Genomic DNA, 21628 nt, shown 5'->3' on the forward strand with positions numbered 1-21628 from the left:
AGGTTCACCTTTCAGCAGGACAATGATCCTAATCACACAGCCAAGATATCAAAGAATTGGCTTCAGGACAACTCTGTGAATGTCCTTGAGCGGCCCAGCCAAAGCCCAAACCTGAATCTGATTGAACATCTCTGGAGAGATCTGAAAATGGCTGTGCACTGATGCTCCCCATCCAACCTGATTGAGCTTGAGAGGTGCTACAAAGAGGAATGGGCAAAACTGCCCAAAGATAGGTGCGCCAAGCTTGTGGCATCATATTCAAGAAGACTTGAGGCTGTAATTGTTGCTAAAGGTGCATCAACAAAGTATTGAGCAAAGGGTGTGAATCCTGATGTACATGTGATTTCTTAGTTTTTATTTTGAATCAATTTGCAAAAATTTAAAAAACAAAATTATTTTTCATGTTGTCGTTATGGGGTCTTACCAGTAGAATTTTTGGGGAAAAAAATTAATTTACTCCATTTTGAAATAAGACTGTCACATAACAAAATGTGGAAAAAAATAACCGCTGTGAATACTTTCTGGATACACTGTACCTTCTTGCTTCTTTGCCTAACAAATATAAGCTGACTGGAAGTCATCTTCTAAACTTAACCTAGAAAGAGAAAGTGATGAACAAAAACACTGTTTACACCATGACATTCAGTGATAATCACGATGTTGGTCGCCCTCTGCACACCATCATCAGCAACCAGAGGAGCCTGTTCAGCCCCTTCCCAATTGCAGGACCAACAGGCTGAAAATCTCCTTTGTCCCTCAGGCCATCAGACTGTTCAACTCCTCACTCTGTTTAGGCTTATGCCCCCCCCCACACACACACACAGCTTTTGCAATGTGGGTTTATAAAGGGCCTTCTTTGTTTGTCTAAATATACCTAAATCTGAAGTCCAGATGGAAGAAGAGAACATCCCTGTGCTTAAAAATGGGAGGAAAGTGTCTCTAAAAACTCACACCACCAATTTGAGGTTGAAGCTGCAAAGGAGACCTTCATCTGATCAAATGTCCTGAGGGTGCAGCTCACCTGTTGTCTCTGCAAACTCACACCTGCTGCTACACTTTTAAATAAAACAGGCTTTTTAAACAGCAACTATTTTATTATTTGAAAAAACTTCATCCTTTTTTAGCATTAAATGAATGACTCATTGAACATGTAGATGAAGTCAAATGTTCAGTCAAAAAGGCATTTGCACAGGTAGAAGAAGCCCCGCCCCTATTGTGCATAATTTTAAAACATTCACAAGCACTAGAATAGTGAAATTCATATTTTAGTAATTACTCTCTCCTGATTACAACATTAAAAGCAATCACATAGTCAATAAGGACATAATTTAGTGTTGAAATGACTAAACTAACAAATGATTTAATCATGAGGTTTATTATCCTAATGAACAAACACACTGCAGTCATTGTTACATCATCTCGTTGTGTTTATAATAAATATTTATATTTATTTACGGTGTCTTTATTTCTGGTTGAAATGCAGATATGAATGAATGAATTTACCAGACTTAAAAATGTACATGTTACTTTTCATGCTATTTTTTCAAGTTTCCTTATAATGTTAATCAAAAAATCATCTCACCTGAAACAACAACCCACAGATAAGTTATGGTTTTAATTTACTGACAAACATCAAACATTTCCCAAGAATATTCTTTTTTTTGCTTAAAGGAATTTAATGTAAAGAAAAAAACACAAAGATTTTCTTTAATAAACTGCTGTGTATAAATTAGCAGTTCTGATATTCCTGACACACGTCTACACTGTTCTGTGTTTTGACCTGACACCTCGTTTCTTTTGGCTTTAAAGTAAGGCTGTAACAAAAATAAAAAAATTAAAAAACCTATGACTTCACAAAAGTGGGCACTCAAAATACAGGCAATAGTGTTTCAGAGAGTTATAAATTTAAAAATCTTCCAGGTGAAGCTGTCCCTGGTCTCCCCTATCCTGCAGCGCTTGGTGCACTGCTCGTTAACTGGAGAACTTTAGCTTCTGCAGAACCTTAGCGGCTGTTGGACAGCTTTTCCCCAGCGCTTGGTGCGCAGCACACTGCAGGAGAACTTTAGCGGCTGTTTAAGAACTTTTTCCCCAAGAACTTTTCCCATAGCTGTGCAACGATCCACACTAGAGAATATTCGTGAGCTGTCCCACGGAAAAGGCACGTTATGATGAACAGAAAAAAACCTACGGTATGAAATGGCAGACGATTCTTTTTTCTTGCCAACAATAACCGACGATAGTCCAGTAACGACTTTAATCAGCAGAAAAGTGAGTCACGATTTACATCTTTAAATAGTTTTGACTGAGATTGATGGAAAAAAATGATAATTTTCCCACTACACACCTTTGGAAACAGTGTAATAGGCCAACTGCACCATAATTTTTTCAGGCAGTGTAACGGGCCATTTCACTGTTATAATGCTGGTGAGGACCCTGAATTGTAGCCAGTAAGACAGTACTTCTGCTATTTATATTGGTATTTACTTTTTGCAAATTGTTTCTTTTATTTTTGATACTCTGTGTTCTCTTACCCTGTGTGCTACTCTCCAATGCTGTTGGAACCTTAATTTCCCAGAGGGAGTCTTCCTAAGGGATTAATTAAATTGTATGTAATCTAGCCTAATCAACAAATAATGTTTAAATCTGCACCAACATATTATGTAAAAGGAAGACTCATAACATCACATGAAAGAAACATATTAACGGTTAAATTGGAATATAAATAAGTATAATATATAATAAGTATAATAACAGCAAAAGAAATAACAATTTTCTCTCTTTTCTTTGTTAAAGTATATTTGTGTACTCGGGGGTCTGTGTCCTTGCAAAAGGGGAGCACTGTAGTTCCATCACTTCCATCACTGATTGTTGTATGACCACTGAACGTTTGCCATCTGGCTGAGTTGAGAAGGCTGTTTTAGCAAACAAGAATGCTTCTGGAGATGTGGGATGCTATACATTTATAAAAGACTACTTGGGTGTTGACATTTCCTGGCACCGTGCTCGCTAGCAAAACAATTTGATGTCACTTTGATATGTTCCAGGCTTAGGCTTGTCAGTTTAAGGCACTTTGTAGAAGGGTATGAGAGGCCTTTGGTGTCTGGTACCAAGTAAAGTGATAACACAGTTATTCCGCTTAAGACATTCCAGCCTTAGGAATGTCTGGGAAATCATTTCTTTGTTAAAAGTGGAAAATTAAAGCCAAGTTTTGTTTTGTAGAGATGTCTTTTGGTCATCCTTGCCACACATGCCTCTTACATTCTGTTAGGCCAGTTTCCCAAACAGCAAGACATATTATTGCAGACAGTTGTCATAAAATGCTTAAGGCAGACCTGGGCAAACTGCGGCCCGGGGGCCACATGTGGCCCTTTGCATGTCTCTGTCCGGCCCTCATGAGGTCTGTGATTATTATTACATATATTAGAAATGTCAAGCTTGTGTGTTGCAAATCATTATGTAGAGGTTTATTTAGGTATATTTACATATTATTACAATAATAAAAAATACCTATAAAAGCTATTAAATAGGTAATTTTTTGTAAAATTTGTAATGGGAGACAGCTGAGTTATCGATGGTGTGGCCCTCGGACATAATTCAGGTTCTCTATGTGGCCCCTTGTAAAAATTAATTGCCCACCCCTGGCTTAAGGCCACGTCACAATTAACATGAATGAGCAGGAATCAAGCAGAATCAGCTGGAATGGGGAAAAAAAGGTTAAACTTTGAGACACACTTGGGAGGAAGAGAGATTCCAACAACTGTGTACGAATACCATTTGAAAACCCAGAATGTGCGCCAAAGCCACCTTGAATATTTCACACACATTCCAAGATTCCATGTGCAGCAGCTTCCAAATGCAGGTCAAATGCACCTGGAGCACAGTACGAATACCCAGAATGCAGGCTGAATGCAACAGGAACATAGCATGAATCCCAGCAATGCCGGCAACATGCAGCAGGACTATGCAGAATGCCTCCCGAATGCCATACGACAGAGGCCCAAACGCTGTCCAAATAACATCTGAGGGCTGCTCGTTTGGCGCCCCGAATGCTGTATGAATGGACCTCAAAGGCAGCCAGAACGCCTCCAGAATGTGCGCCGACTGAGTGTCAAATATGTAATGACCAAAAGGGAATGCATCCCGAATAACAGGAGTGTACCCAGAATGTGACACAAATGTCTCGAGTGTACTACGAATGGTGGTGGAAATGTCCCCAACAGGGTATAAAAGCCCACCCACTGCAACTGAGTCATCATGCCCAGACTACTGAGAGTATGGACCCCGATGACCATGTAGTCCCTGCTGCAAATTGCTGTCCTCCAGCAACAGGTGCTGGAGCAGCTCGTGGAAGTCAGGAGCAAACAATAAGGAGGAGACTCAGACGATACCAGACCGGACCTATGGCTGGCAGAGGAAAGGAAGAGGCTGTACAGCCACTACACCAGGCTCATGGAGGAGCTCCGAGTGGAAGACCCACAGGCCTTCCCCAACTACTTGAGGATGGTGTCTGCCATGTTTGATGAGTTGGTACAGAGGGATAGTGATGGCCTGAAGCTGACCATCACCATCAGGTTAACACCTAACACCACCTGGTGTTAGGTGATAAATACCCCAGCCTGATGTACAGCTTCCCTGTGGCGCGCAACACCATCAGCCTCATCATCCCCAAGGTCTGCCAGGTCATCGTAGATGAAGATAAGAATGAGGTCATCGTCTGCCCCACTACACCGGAGGAATGGACACCCATCGAGGAGGTCTTTTTTGACGCAGGTGGCAGATTCCCCATACGATGGGTGCCCTGGATGGGAAGCATGTGGCCATCAGGAAACCAGCCAGGAGTGGCTCCTTGTACCACAATTACAAGGGGTTCTTCTCAGTGGTCCTGGTGGCACCATAGATGGGGACTACAACTTCCGCTGGGTGGAGATTGGGGCATGTGTCAGTATGTCAGACACCCAGATCTTCAATGAGTAAGAGCTGAAGCAGTGGATGGAAGATAGGTCCATGGATAGGTCCCTGAGCCAGCCCCTTACCCCATGATGATGAGACCACACCACACTTCATCCTGGGTGATGGTGCCTCCGGGATCACGACGTACCTGATGAAGCCATACAGCCACAGGGAACCTCAAGAGGGATATAACTACTGGATCTCCAGGGGGTGACATGTGGTGGAGAACGTCTTTGGAATCCTGCCCCAGAGATAACAGGTCCTCCTCACCACCCTGCAGCCAGGGCCGTCCATCGTTCAGTACATCATAGTGTGTTGTGTCTGCCTGCACAACCTCATGAGGATGCGGTACCCTGGTCTCCACATCAACATGGTGCACATGGAGGATGAGGAGCACAACCTCATGCCAGGGGCCCGGAGCGAGCACGCCCAGCTTGCCGACATGCAGGTCGTGGCAGATGACCGTTGGGGCACTAGGGCTGGAAGGAGCCAGCGCAAAGCCCTGAAGCAGTACTTTAACAGCCCTGCTGGTGCCATGCGCTGGCAGGACCGTGTGGTGGACGGCTGACAACCCACATGCCACATCCACGTGCCCCCATTACGATAAACACTTTCTCCACACAGTTGTACACATGCACCCACACATACCCCTCCCCTACCTGTAACCATGACCACTACGTGTCTGTCTCCCCTCCACTGCATCCGCCCATCACCCTCCACACCCATCCCAACCCACGTGGCCCACATAAGGAGTGAGAGCTCTGCCCCACATGTACACCACCCCGTCAATGTGGCCCTGACACCCACCAGTAGCTGGCTGTACATCACATACTGTGGTGACTGTGAGTTGGATGATACATGACACATGTACACTGCATATGGGGATGTACGTGATGTCGGGGACACCCATAAATGCCATTACCACCCTGTGTGCCCTATCATGTGATGATACAATGATGTACTGGTGTCACTATGTCACACCCAGCACGTCAAGTGCAGCTCATACACTGAATATGACCAATGGTTACACACAAACCTGTGGCATAAGGGTGACACATAACATACATGAATAGATGTCACATAGCACACTCATGATCAGAGTGTGCTGACCACAGTAACTATACTCAAACATGAACACATAGGTACATGTGAATAAAAGCGACAGTTGATGTGTTGTTGGATATACGGTTAACAAAGCAAATGATGTGTTATGCCTCCAGTGAATATATAATAGACCCCAGGCACCTCCAGAAGGACAGCTGAATTACATCTGGGTGTCGCCCATTGATATACAACCCCTGGCAAAATTTATGGAATCACCGGCCTCGGAGGATGTTCATTCAGTTGTTTAATTTTGTAGAAAAAAGCAGATCACAGACATGACACAAAACTAAAGTCATTTCAAATGGCAACTTTCTGGCTTTAAGAAACACTATAAGAAATCAGGAAAAAAATTGTGGCAGTCAGTAACGGTAACCTTTTTAGACCAAGCAGAGAGAAAAAAAATATGGAATCACTCAATTCTGAGGAAAAAATTATGGAATCATGAAAAACAAAAGAATGCTCCAACACATCACTAGTATTTTGTTGCACCACCTCTGGCTTTTATAACAGCTTGCAGTCTCTGAGGCATGGACTTAATGAGTGACAAACAGTACTCTTCATCAATCTGGCTCCAACTTTCTCTGATTGCTGTTGCCAGATCAGCTTTACAGGTTGGAGCCTTGTCATGGACCATTTTCTTCAACTTCCACCAAAGATTTTCAATTGGATTAAGATCCGGACTATTTGCAGGCCATGACATTGACCCTATGTGTCTTTTTGCAAGGAATGTTTTCACAGTTTTTGCTCTATGGCAAGATGCATTATCGTCTTGAAAAATTATTTCATCATCCCCAAACATCCTTTCAATTGATGGGATAAGAAAAGTGTCCAAAATATCAACATAAACTTGTGCATTTATTGATGATGTAATGACAGCCATCTCCCCAGTGCCTTTACCTGACATGCAGCCCCATATCATCAATGACTGTGGAAATTTACATGTTCTATTCAGGCAGTCATCTTTATAAATCTCATTGGAACGGCACCAAACAAAAGTTCCAGCATCATCACCTTGCCCAATGCAGATTCAAGATTCATCACTGAATATGACTTTCATCCAGTCATCCACAGTTCACGATTGCTTTTCCTTAGCCCATTATAACCTTGTTTTTTTTCTGTTTAGGTGTTAATGATGGCTTTCGTTTAGCTTTTCTGTATGTAAATCCCATTTCCTTTAGGTGGTTTTTTATAGTTCGGTCACAGACGTTGACTCCAGTTTCCTCCCATTCGTTCCTCATTTGTTTTGTTGTGCATTTTCGATTTTTGCTTTAAGTTTTCTGTCTTGAGGCTTTGTCTTCCTTGGTCTACCAGTATGTTTGCCTTTAACAACCTTCCCATGTTGTTTGTAATTGGTCTAGAGTTTAGACACAGCTGACTGTGAACAACCAACATCTTTTGCAACATTGCTTGATGATTTACCCTCTTTTAAGAGTTTGATCATCCTCTTTGTTTCAATTGACATCTCTCGTGTTGGAGCCATGATTCATGTCAGTCCACTTGGTGCAACAGCTCTCCAAGATGTGATCACTCCTTTTTAGATGCAGACTAACGAGCAGATCTGATTTGATGCAGGTGTTAGTTTTGGGGATGAAAATTTACAGGGTGAGTCCATAATTTATTCCTCAGAATTGAATGAGTCCATATTTTTTTCCCTCTGCTTGGTCTAAAAAAGTAACCATTACTGATTGCCACAATTATTTTTCCTGATTTCTTATAGTGTTTCTTAAAGCCAGAAAATTGCCATTTGAAATGACTTTAGTTTTGTGTCATGTCTGTGATCTGCTTTTTTTCTACAAATTAAACAACTGAATGAACATCCTCCGAGGCCGGTAATTCCATAATTATTGCCAGGGGTTGTATATACCGGCAATGTAGGTGAAACTGACACATAAGTAAAAATGATATGGGTGAGATAGATCCACAATTACTCATTAACTGGGTGACAGTGACATACATGCAGTAAATATCTGCACAACAATGAGGTGGATTAGGTCACCTGCCCCCTTGTGTGTACTCAAGTTCGCCACAGCAGCTCCAAGGTCACCCTGCATGTTGTCCTGCCAGAATATTGCTGCAAGGCGCCCTCCCTGATGCAACTCCACATAAAATGGTGAAATGTGGCAGAGGTGGTGTTTCAACTGGCAGCCTTCCACACTGAAATCATGTGCAATAACCACTCTGCCACCACCCCAGCCGCAGTCATATACTAGCACGTTGTTGCATACGGTAACACATGTACATGCCTGTGAGTCCAGAATGTTTGAGAATCTTAGACCTTAGACCGCAGCAGTTTTTAGAAGAACTCAACTCTTTTATTTCCTGTTACATATGTATTTTTTATGTTAATTTACTGTCTTAATGTTTTCATAGGTTCTTGTTGTCATATACACGCTATTATAATTATCATTATTATTTTATTTTCAGAATTTCATTGCAGAAATGAAATCACTGTAAACATCTATTGTATTTTACTACTTTCATTTTTTATCTGGACCACAATTGAAATACGTGTTTCACTTTCTTGTGTCATCCATGTATTTTTAATATATTTACAATTATATTATGTACTTACTAAATAAATTCATACACTCACGCATGTTTTTAATATATAGATGATTTACTGTCCCCTGCTGGAATGGCATGTGAGTCCAGAATGTAATTATCAACATCCATTGTTCATTGTTGATAGCTAATATCCATAGTTTCTCCAAAAATCTTAGGCTTATCAATGTTCCATTTTGGCAGCGTTCATCCATGACCCAAAATACATAAGCATACCAAACGGCAAATGTCAGCTCTCCACAGTTTCTCAGTGATTGAAGTTATGCGCAGGCACACACACAGAGCTTTTTTCTGCATTCTATTCCAAGCAGGTGCTTTAATTTTACACACCTACAAACAAACGGTGGTGGAAGACATCAAATGCACTGCATTTCTCACTCATTGTAACGTCAACATGACACTTAACTAAAATGACTAAACTAATTAAACTACAAAAACACAACAAATCAGTAACACTAACATTTGCAGCCCATTTCCCAAACATGTTCCTGTGTGGTGGCTCTTGATACAGTGACTCCAGCCTCAGTCCATTCCTTGTGAAGCTACCCCAAGTTCTTCAGTCAGCTTTGCTTGACAATATTCTCAAGGCTGCAGTAATCCCATTTGCTAGTGCATCTTTTCCGGCCACATTTTCCCTTCCAGTGACCATTCCATGAGTAAGCTTTGATACAGCACTCTTGTGAACAACCAGTTCCAGCAGTGACCTTCTGTGCCCTGCCTTTCTTCTGGAGGTTGTCAGTTTCTTCTGGACACTTGTCAAGTCAGAAATCTTCCCCATGAGTATGGTTATGCATACTGAACCAGGCTGAGAGAGATGGTATTTGTATTGCATAAATAGTGAGTTACTCATACTTGAAATTATTTTGAGATGTTTTTTTCTATTTTTGCAGCTGTAGGCCATAAATATCAAAATAAAAAAATGCTAGAAGCATTTTAGTTTATATGTAATAAGTCTACAAGTATCGGACCTTTTTATTTTTTCAAAAACCTGATGGATTTGAATCATGTGTGTTTGCATGAGCCAACCTTGAACCTTCGTGCGCATGCGTGAACTTTTTCACGCCTGTCGATTGCGTCATTTCCTGGTAAGCAGCCTTTGTGTGGGACGTGTGCAGCGCGCTCGGCGGATTTTCATTTCAAGGAAAAAGATGGAACGACTGGAGCAGCGCCGCATCAAATTTTGCCAGAAACTGGGCTACAGCCAGGTGGAAACCATTCGGATGATTCAGACGGCTTTCGGTGACTTTTCAGTCATGTGACTATCCGAGAAATTGTGAAAGAGGTGGGCATGTCACAACATGTCCTGTGAGGCTTCAACACAAAGGTGCTTTTGCTCTGCCGTCGGCAGCTTTGTGCCGAAGCCATCGGCATGATTTTCACCGCCAGTCTTTTCATGGCCAAATCTTCTGTCACAGTGGAATGTTCCGAAAAAGTGCTGATGTCCACCTCTTCCGCAATTTTCAGATAGTCACACGACGGTCCCACATCACCACAACGTTCACTTTGGAAATGATCTGGTCATTTCAGCATGTTGATGGCCAACCATTGTGCGGCCGTCTTTAAACTGGTTGTACCGCTCCTTAATCTGTGTGATCCCCACAGGATCGTCACCGAAATCCGTCTGAATAATCCGAATGGTTTCCACCTGGCTGTTGCCCAGTTTCTGGCTAAATTTGATGCGGCGCTGCTCCAGTCGTTCCGTCTTTTTCCTTGGAATGAAAAAACGCAGAGCGCACGACACACACCTCACACAAAGGCTGCTTAAAAAGAAAATGATGCAATTGACAGGCGTGAAAAAGTTAACGCATGCGCACGAAGGTTCAAGGTTTGCTCATGCAAGCACACATGATTCAAATCCATCAGGTTTTTGAAAAAAATAAAAAGGTCAGATACTTTTCTAACAGACCTCGTATCTGGCAAAAAATGTTGAACTTTTTCACAAAATTCAAATTTTCTTGAGGCACACCTGTAATATCACTGCAGTTCTTGTAATCCATGCAATCGCCTTTTCCTTTCCAGATTGGGTCAAGAACTTCTTTCTATCAGTCAGTAGGGATGATACCCCCCTCCCAGATTGAAACAAACATGGTTTGCAATGCCTTATACAACTATTCAAAGTAGCTGGCCCAACATGACAGTACATCAAAGGCATTTGTCAGACTTGAACCATCTTCCATCAAAAATGCAGTGGGATGAGATGTAGGTTTGGAGGAACAAACTTCTATGATCCCTCTGTAAGCAAGCTGAGGGTTACTTGACCACACATGGCCTAACAAACACCACCTTGTGCACTCTTGGCACAATCACAGCCCACTTTCTCAGCTCCCTGTAGTGGAATTTCCATCACATATGGTACACATTCGTCCTATGGATACTGGTGATTTGGATGCAATCTAAAGCAAATTGCAGGGTGCAGTTGTGGAAGAACTCCTACAATCCATCTGGCTTGCCAGTTGTATCAATGTCTGTAAATCCTTCATCCAGATGGCATGAGTATTACTTAGAAACAGTCTGATTTTGAAGTTTGGCCAGATTTGGCAGGAAGTTGTCTGCAAGACTTCAACTGAGTCCTCATGAAAGCCACAAGTCTGTGGTCAGAAATTACAAGCTGGTGCACTTTCTACAGTTCTGTAGAATTCTCCAGTGTTTTGCACAGGGAACATAACCAATCATTTTGGCAACACTGCTGGCATTAGAATACATGCATATTTTTTCAATAGTGATAGTGTATTTATGAAATTTCTTTGACTATATAAAAAGACCCTTCTTGCTATTGTTTCATAAAATTTGCTTCATGTCAGCACAATGTCTTACAGATACAATGGGTTCATTTTGATTGCAGCTGTGGATTCTGCCTTTCCAGACTTTCCATACTAGAATTTCAAGTCCATTAAATTACAAAACTGTCACCAAGACGATGTGTGAATGTCTGTACAACCGTATATGAGAACAGTTGCATGACTGTTTTTCATTGCATGTCTCTTAACATCAGCCTTATGTGTCTTAATATGTTCGAATGTCGAAATATTAACATTTTTTCCCTTCTTTCTGGGTCTGGGAATTTGTAGACCAAAGTAAATTTTCTTTCTGGTAAAATAAAGTGCTGTATTGGCACAAATGTAAGACAGCCCTGATTATAGGACAACCTCTTATTTTTCCAGATGTACTGTATTTCCAAAGTCAAAACAAAATGTCTCATGTTGAAGTCAGTGTGGTATATCTGCCATTTTGAGACTGCCTTCATAGTTGCAATAATGATGATATTTTGTTATTGACAGGGAAACATCTAGAACCCCCTTTCTTGTTTGTGCTTAAATAAAAAAAAAAAAAAAAAAAAAAAAAAAATACTTTTTAGTGTCTTTAGTGATCACTTCAAAATAATAATTAAAAAACAAAAAAAATACAATTAATTTTTTTAAGATTATGTGGAAATACATGGAAACATCTCTTTATAGCTTCATTGAGAAACATTTGTAATACAAAACTGTTATACTGGTGTGTGACTACATTTGACATTTTGGTGATTTGGTGTGGTTTCATTCCAAGTCATTCCCAGCGAGGTACCAGAAAATAATGGAGACAACATAGAGAAACCTGGTAAGGTTTTCATTCAAATAACTTGACTGTTACTCCATGTTTTAATATACTTTTGCTTGCTTTAAATCTTCTTTGTAAATGGAATGGGTTCTTTTGTGTTCTGTATGTCTTTACATAATTTAGGTTTGCTCATTTTAAATATGCTTGTTTTTGTTTTTTCATTTTTTTTTCTTTTATTTCAGTATTTAATTTGTTTTGTTTTGTTGTGTCTTCATATCAAGAGTTTGGTCCTGTATCATGATTGGAATGGCTTTTTATATCTTTTGAGCAACATATTTGTATGTATTCATTTAATAATGTCAATGTTTAAGTAGAATACCAGTGTCCCCAATCACAATGCCTGCATGAAAACACTGTCAGGGTTCCCACTCCTTTTAAGAAATCATTTTCAAGGACCTTTCCAGGACATTTTCCATAAAAATTTGTTCTAATTCAGGATAGCAGTTACTCACAAGCATGGCATATCATTTAATGGCAGTGATACATGGACATGACTGGCCAATAAGGTCGCCTGGCATCTTTTTGTAGGTTAACAGCGCTGAGTTTTTTTAAATTTATAAAATAAAAAAAAAACCTTAATTGTGTAATCTGTACATTTTAAATACATATAGGCACATAGACCGACACAGTTTTATGAAGCCTACATTTATCCAGGTTAACTGCCTTAAATGAGAGAACAGAGCAACATTTTCCCTGTGCTGATAACGTTGTAGGACTTTTTTATTTTTTGCATGAATGTAGATGAGTGGGATGAGTGTCATGTGAGTGTTTGTATTCACAAAGCAGTAGCCTGTATGACTTGTGCTCACACTTCAGGCACATCCTAGGCTCTGTGGAAACTTGGTTGAGCAGACAGGAGATCTGTGGCACTGCACAGCTTATCTCGCCAACAGTCAGCTGAGTTTCAAACAAAATTTACACTGATGTTTATGTGGTGATCTAAATGAAGGCTAAAATACAATTAAAATTCCCAGAAATTATTGATTATTCCTATGATATTTGGTCATTTTAATCAATTTCCAGGTAATTTCCATGACTGGAAAACTCTAAATGTCCAACTTTTCCAGTACGTGTGGGAACCCTGCACTGTGCTGTCAGTTCTGTTTTTTGGGGGGGGGGGGGGTTTGCTGTTATATTTTGCTGTTATCCATACTGCGCACTCTGCTTCCAGTTCTGCTAGCTTTGATCCATTCTCTGCCTTGCCAAAACCCAAGTAGTTCTAGGTGGTTATTTTGTTGTCATAAAAGGTACATAAATATGCAATGTTTTATATTGGAATTGAACTTACATTCTGTTTAGATACTTATTTTCACTACAGGATTAATTTGGAAAGCATTTTGGATAAAGAACTATCAATTTCTACTTAAACAAAAATATGTAAAAGCTCAAGTAGCTCATTGCTGAGTGCATATACACTATATGTTGTATACCTATATAGTGATTCATGAAACATATCCCAATGTGGTGAGATTATCCAGTTGTTTTTGCCTGATAGGTCAAGGGCAATACAATTCAGGATTGCTGCAATAGGCTCCTAAAAAAACAAAAACATAATAAAAACAACACAACAGAATCAATGGTCCAAAAGCTCTTTAAACGGCCTCTGTTGCTCTACTTGTCTTTTTTGCACAAGTGAACCCTGTCCTGTGACATTATTTATGTCATCACGGTTTGCATTGTGTTTTGGCGTTAAACTGCACCTGACTGTTTCACATTATTTTATGATAGTATGGGTTTTGGTCTGTTGGGAAAAAAATACTGGATGATTGAATAGTGAAATGCAGCAATACGGCATGTCGTCAAAGTGGTACAGCAGCAGGCTGGCTGAGCTCAAAACGGTGTTCATCCCCACAAGCAGCCCCGAGGCAAAAGGTTATTTTGTTAGTTTCTGAAAACTCGTATGAGACTGACACCTCAAACAGTGACAGAGAAGATAATGTGACAGTTATATTTGATGAGACCACAGGTTTGAGTTAAATAATAAATCTGAAGAAAACGACAAATAACAGACTGATGGGGAAGCAGGTGACATGAATATAATTCCCCATGATTTACTATGACCTAATAATGTTAAATGGTCATTTATATAGTACCAGTCAAACGTGCTGTGACCAGCACTAGGGTTGAGTGAGTACACCACTATCTGTATCTGTTGAACCATCTAAATTATCTGTATCTGTAGTAGGGGTGGATGGGGCCTAAACCAGAAGTGTGTGTGGTTTAACAGAAATGGGCCAGGCTTCAATCGCTACATTATTTTATGCTTGAAATTGAGATGGATTGCTCTGACGTTGCTATCTTTGTTGTTTATTTGAAAACTATTTACAGAACAACCTCAAATTTGAGATTCAAATCAATCTTTTTGATCACAAAAGTAAGACAACTATTTACAGAACAAGTTTTTTAATGAACTCAGAACATGAATATTCTTAAGTCTATGAATGAATATTTAAAGAACAGCCTCAGAATTGAGATTCAGTGATTTTGATCACAAAAGTAAGAGAACTACTTACAGAACAAGTTTTTTTTATAAACTCAGAACGTGAATATTCTTAAGTGTATGAATGAGTAACAAAACAGCCTCAGAATTGACATTCAGTGTAGTAGGAAATTATGGACAAAGTATGCATGAACAACAGTTGTCATACTCAACACAACTTTTATCATAATTTCTTTTCTTATTTTATGATCAAACTGATTTTTGTTTTTTCAATTTTTTTTTTTTTTTACTACCTAACGTTCTTGGCATTTTTTTCCCCACACAAAGTTAAACAATGTTGATTATGCGACGGCTAAGACCAAGCTTTACTAAATTGTAAATAACTTTTTAATGATATGAGATAGAAACTTACTTTTTTTGCTGAAAAGTCAACTCTGCGGACTTTCGAGCCAGCCATCGGCCATCTTTGTACTCCTCATAGAAGCTGTGTGATGACGTGCACAATGTGAGTGTCCAATCAGAATTGGTTCACCGTCGCATGGTTTTTCAAAATCCAATCGTAGGGCAGATTTACCTCACGTGAAAAGCCAAAGATCATTTTCAGGAGTGATTTGTTACTAGTTGGCCCGTTTGAATAGCCCCCTGGGTGCTCCAGTGAGTACATACTATTAGTACATACTCAGTGTGGCCTGCGCCATTATGCACAGTTATCAGTGAAGCAGACAGAGAGACTCTGATGACAATCTCACGTGCGCAAACAGAGTGTGTAACTGTGATTGCGCTACTAGTTTGCATGTGAATGTTACTGGATAACACTGATGCTTTCTCTGCGTAAAGCACTGTTTACCATATCAATGGACAACAAAATGCATAGACCATTTTGTATATATTGTTCAAAATGTGCATTTGTGTTTATTGTTTGAACCTTTTTGTTGTACAGTCTTTGACATGAGACCTGAAATTACCTTTATAAAGTATCAAAGCGGTTGTTTATTATAGTTTGCTGTGTGTTTTGAATAAATGTGTTTGGAAAATTATTTTTTGCTTTATTTTTTCCTTGCCTATTTTTGATTGTAAACCTTTATTACACTTATAAAACACAACAAAAACATGTATATTCTGAAAGCACAGGTTGTCCTGAAAAAAGAGACATAAAACTTGATTGTGGAATGCAGAGAGCTGTTAACAGCAATAATAAAACATTTATGCCAGGTGAGTGAACTGTCCAAAAAATACCCTCAGACCCCAGAGGGTTAAAGTGTGTGTGCGTGCCTGAGTGAGAGGGAGGGGGAGAGAGAGAGAGAGATTTTTCTATTGTTTCAAGACTGTTTATTTTTTAGTGATCTGTGTGAACTTGGCAATTCATGCAAACATCCAGTGATGGCAAACAGGGAAATATGTCAGCCTTGTTCACTGTATTCTTCTCAAAAGCACTGCGTTCAGTACGAGCAGAGGTTTCCAACTGACTTTATATCACCAGCAAACAAACCGTTAAAAAAAAAAAATGGAGGCAGTGACCGACACAACACAAGCCGTTTTCAGCTCTGTCTTTTCAAATGCACCGTACGTTACGAAACAAGTTCAAATAACTTTAAGTACCTTACAAACCAAAATAGAGGCGAATTGAAGAAAACCTAAGGAGTACTGAGAGAGCAACAACGTGAGCACGAGTCAAGCCAAGCACAGAGAGAGAAATCAGTTCCTGTGTGTGTGCATGCGCAGGCTGCAGAGACGTGTCTGTGTAGGGAGGGGCGGGCGCTGTGAGTGACTGGGTGACTGGCCAATCACAAAGCGTGAAGACAGTCAGTTAGCCAATCAGGATTTTCCTTCAGCACGAGCACAGATATTGACGAGTTTTACTCGCATCATGCTTGTGCTTGTCAAAAATGCTTTATCCGTGTAACCGGCTCAAACCTAACCAGCACCTTACAGATGTGCTGGTCACAACACATCTGTTACAAGTTTGTGGTTTATGTGTTCGATCTAACCTCAATCATTCTGTTTTTCCTTTCTCTCAACAACACGTGTATACACGCGCGGGACAACAACACAAGCGAGATGGCGATTTGATTGAGCTAACTGACGGTGCTAATTCTTGTAACACACACACACACACAAAATCCACTCCACTGTAAACCGTCTGGATGCATGATGAGCTGTTCAGATGAAAAGCTGACATGATTTTTTTTTTTTTTATGGAAGCCCAAAGTCAGTGCACAGCATCACTGGACTACACCTCACAATTTAGATTTTAGCAGCAGTAGAACACCAAAATATAAGTCCCTTTTCTGTTGTTTATAAATTAATAAAATATCAAATGACAAGGATCTATTTTAGCCATTCTGTAAAACAAATAATGTTTTTACATTCTTTCAGTGGAACGAATATTTAATTCGGGAAAAGCTGGAATGTACCATTCAACTCGGCTTCGCCTTGTTGAATGGTACATTCCAGCTTTCACCCATGAAATATTCGTACCATTGAACTCATAAACATTTTTTTATATATATATATATATATATATATATAGCACATTGCTCTAGATTGGGTAGTGTTTATAAAATAGGCCCTATTCTTTTTCTTTTGTATATGTTGCCCCATGATGGTGTCTTTTAAAAATGTCAATTTTCTTTTCATTGCTTTGCTGGTGATGTCCAGATCCAGAAGGTTGTTAGGCAATCACTCAATGCGATCATTATTTGATTGTTTCAGTGAGGTTAAACCATGAGCGCTGATGTACTAAATCTTGAATCCATAATGAATCCAAAACAGATTGTGTTTGGCGGAAACACTTCCACAGCCTGCTCACCTCATATCCTGGGCCCCCTGATTTCCAGCATTTGGTCTTGTGTAAGCAAACTTGGGGTGATTTTTGACAGCCATTTTAAATGTGATAAGTAGATCAGTGCTGTTGTTAAAACATCTTTGTTTTTTAGCCAAGACCAAGTCCTGTTTTGTAGGACCTGGAGAAGATTATCCATGCCTTTGTTACCAGTAGGTTAGATTATTGTAACTCCTTGTACGTTGGCTTGGACCAGTCCTCTCTCAACCACCTTCACCTCATTCAGAACGCTGCTGCTTGTCTTCTCTCGGGAAAGAAAAAGCATGACCACATCACGCCAGTCTTGTCCTCCCTCCACTGGCTCCCGGTCCGATATCGCATTGATTTTAAACTTCTCATAACTGTTTTTAAAGCCCTTAATGGCCTGGCTCCTGTGTACCTCTCCGAGCTTCTGCTTCGTTACACCCCAGCCATAGCCTTAAGGTCTTTTGACCAACTGTTGTTGGTGGGGCCAAAAGCTAAAGACTGGAGGTAACAGGGCATTTGCGGCAGCTGCTTACAGGCTTTGCAACAGTCTCCCCTTCCATATTAGATCTCCCCTGACCATAGAGACTTTTATATCCTCAGTAAAAACCCACTTCTTCTCCCTGGCATTTCCTAAATGAGCAGATGCACCTCTGTTGTTTTTATTACATGCTGTAATTTTTATTGTTGTTTTTAATGTGTTTATTATCAATCAATCAATTTTTTTATATAGCGCCAAATCACAACAAACAGTTGCCCCAAGGCGCTTTATATTGTAAGGCAAGGCCATACAATAATTATGTAAAACCCCAACGGTCAAAACGACCCCCTGTGAGCAAGCACTTGGCTACAGTGGGAAGGAAAAACTCCCTTTTAACAGGAAGAAACCTCCAGCAGAACCAGGCTCAGGGAGGGGCAGTCTTCTGCTGGGACTGGTTGGGGCTGAGGGAGAGAACCAGGAAAAAGACATGCTGTGGAGGGGAGCAGAGATCGATCACTAATGATTAAATGCAGAGTGGTGCATTATTTACTTATTATTGGGCAAACCTGGTGCCCACTTTTTGTACAGCACTTTGGTTGACTGTTGTCGTTTTAAATGTGCTCGAGAAATGAAGTTTGAGTTGAGTTTGAGTTTAGAGCTAGCTGACAGTTTTCAAGGGTGGTAATAAATTATGCAAACCTTCTACAATGTGTTGGAATGGTGTTTGACTCCAGAATGTTTTTAGAACCCTTAGACCTCAACATAGAAGAAGAACTCAGCCATTTTATTTCCTGTTAATTATGTAATTTTTTTATGTTAATTTCCTGTCTTAATATATTTATAAATTGTTTAAGTTCTTATTATATACACACTATTATTATTATATTTTTATTCTATTTTCTCATTAGATTTTTAAATGGACCACAATGGAAATAAGTGTTTTCACTTTCTTGTGCGATCCATGTATTTTTAATGTATTTACAATTATATTATGTAGGGGTGGTGGCCAAGTGGTTAATGCGCTTGGTTTCAGTTCAGAAGGTTCCGGGTTCAAATCCCACCCCTGCCACATTGCTCCATGTAATGTGGAGTTGCGTCAGCAAGGGCATCCGGCGTAAAACTTGTGCCAATTCAACATGCAGATCCACCTTGGATTTGCTGTGGCGACCCTGAGTGCAAACAAGGGAGCAGCCGAAGGGACTTACTTTTACAATTATATTATGTACCAACTTTGAACTTACTCAGTAAACTCATTCACGCACGCATGCCTTTAATATATAGATGATGTACAACCCCCTGCTGGAATTGCAGCTGAGTCCAGAATATAATTTTCAATGTATCTTTTTCACGGTTGTTAGCTATTATTTGTAGTTTCTCCAAAAATATTAATCCTGTAAGTGTTCCATTTTGGCAGTGTTCATCCTTGGCCTAAAAAAACATAAGCATACCATACGGCAAATGTCAGCTCTCACCAGTTTGTCGATAATCATAGTTGCACACATGCATGCAGCGCTTTTTGTCTTTTCTTCATTCTGCCACAAGCTGATACTTTTATTTTTCTACACCAATTTCAATTTATTTTCATTTATATAGCGCTAAATCACAACAGAGTTGCCTCAAGGTGCTTCACACAAGTAAAGTCTAACCTGACTAACCCCCAGAGCAGCAGTGGTAAGGAAAAACTCCCTCTGAGGAAGAAACCTCAAGCACACCAGACTCAAAGGGGTGACCCTCTGCTTGGGCCATGCTACAGACAAATTACAGAACAATTCATAAAACAAATACAGGAAATGCAGATGGTGCACAGGACAGGAGGGTCTCCAGCAAAAAATCCACACCCATCTCTGGATGGAGCCGCACATTAAACAGAGAGAAAAAAACAGAATCAGGCATCAGAAAGACAAGAAATACAGTATAATTTGCCAGCATTAAACCATAAGAAAACAGGAATACTAAGGTGATCGCCATCCACTAGCCCTAAGCTTCATTAAAAGACACCGAATTTAGGTAAAGTTGAGGCTGTGGCCTGCTCCGTTTCCTATGAATTAAGAGTAAAAAGCATAAAACTATACTATGCCAGTATGCCAGCCATATGAAAGGGAAAATAAGTGCGTCTTAAGTTTGGACTTGAAAATCTCCACAGAATCTGTTTTATTGACACAGGGAGATCATTCCACAGAACAGGGGCACGATGAGAGAAGGCTGTATGACCCGCAGACTTCTTATTCACCCTAGGGACACTAATAGTCCTGCACCCTGAGAATGCAAAGCCCGGGCCGGTAAGTAGGGTTTAATTAGGTCAGCTAAGTAGGGAGGTGCCAGTCCGTGAACAGTTTTATAGACTAGTAGCAGAACCAGTGAAGCCAGTGAAGAGATGCCAAAATGGGTGTAATGTGGTCAAACTTTCTGCTTTGTGTCAAAAGTCTGGCTGTAGCATTTTGAACCAATTGAAGAGCCCAAATGCTGGACTGCAGTAAACCAGAAAATAGAACACTGCAGTAGTCAGTCAAGAAGAGATAAACACATGGATCAGGGTCCCAGCATCAGCCATAGACAGGATGGGAAGAATCATCGCTATATTTCGCAGATGAAAGAAAGCTGTCCTCATAATATTTCTAATGTAGAGGTCAAAGGACAATGTAGGATGAAAAATTACCCCAAGGTTCCTCACTTTGTCAGTGTGATGTATCACACACGAGCCTAGGCTGAGCGTTAACTGGTCAAATTGATGTCGATGTCTCACTGGACCGTGAACCATCATTTCAGTCTTATCAGAGTTTAAAAGTAGGAAGTTTCGAGACATCCAACTTCTCACTGATGCAAGGCAATCTTCTAAGTATTTTATGTGAATTAGATTGCCAGCAGTTATCGGCATGTATTACTGAGTATCATCAGCATAGCAATGAAACAAACACAAACTTATGTTAACGGCAAGATGACGCTTAGCTAACCTGACAAACCAATTGAAATACAAAACAAACAATAAATCAGTAACACTAAAGACACTGTTAGACTAACATGTACCAGAACAACATTTAAAACTCCAAACCCCCATGGTGCATTGCAATACAACGTGCATTATTCATAATATCACTGATTTCTCCAAAAATATTAGTCCTATCAACTTTCCGTTTTCGCTGGTTTTCATCTTTGACCCAAAATGCATAAACATACCAAACGGTAAACATCAGGTGTCCTCAGTTTGATTGTGATTGAAGCCGTACACAATCAGAGATTTTTGTCTTTTCTTCAGTCTGCCACAAGAAAAGGCTTTTATTTTTCACCACCCACAAATAGAGATGATGGCGGAAGGCATAAAATGCACTACAACTTCTCACTCATGGTAATGGCAACATGACACTTAACTGAACTTACTAAACCAATTGAACTACAAAAAACACAATCAATAACACTAACAACACTCTTAAACTAACACGTACCACAAAAACATTTAAAAACCCCAAAACACTGAACTCCCATGTTGCATTGCTGCACAACATCCATTCTTCACAATTGATAGCTAATATCACTAATGTCTCCAAAAATATTTGTCCTGTCAACTTTCTGTTTTCGCTGCTTTCATCCTTGACCCAAAATACATGGCATAGTCAGCTCTCCCCAGTTTGTGATTGAAGCCACACACACACAGGTCACTTGGCTATTATACAGGGTATATATATATATATAT

At 40.1% G+C, this 21628-nt stretch overlaps 1 protein-coding gene across 1 annotated transcript in view; it reads left to right on the plus strand.

The window, feature by feature from the left end:
• LOC117513590 (ATP-dependent RNA helicase DDX3X-like) overlaps window positions 1–21628 on the plus strand; it is a 156469-nt gene that overhangs the window by 101814 nt on the left and 33027 nt on the right. The window contains 1 exon segment of the mRNA XM_034173772.1: window positions 12163–12213. Within this exon segment, the coding sequence (XP_034029663.1) occupies window positions 12163–12213 (51 nt within the window).

Source organism: Thalassophryne amazonica, chromosome 1 (assembly GCF_902500255.1).
Source record: "Thalassophryne amazonica chromosome 1, fThaAma1.1, whole genome shotgun sequence".
NCBI classification, from domain to species: Eukaryota; Metazoa; Chordata; class Actinopteri; order Batrachoidiformes; family Batrachoididae; genus Thalassophryne; species Thalassophryne amazonica.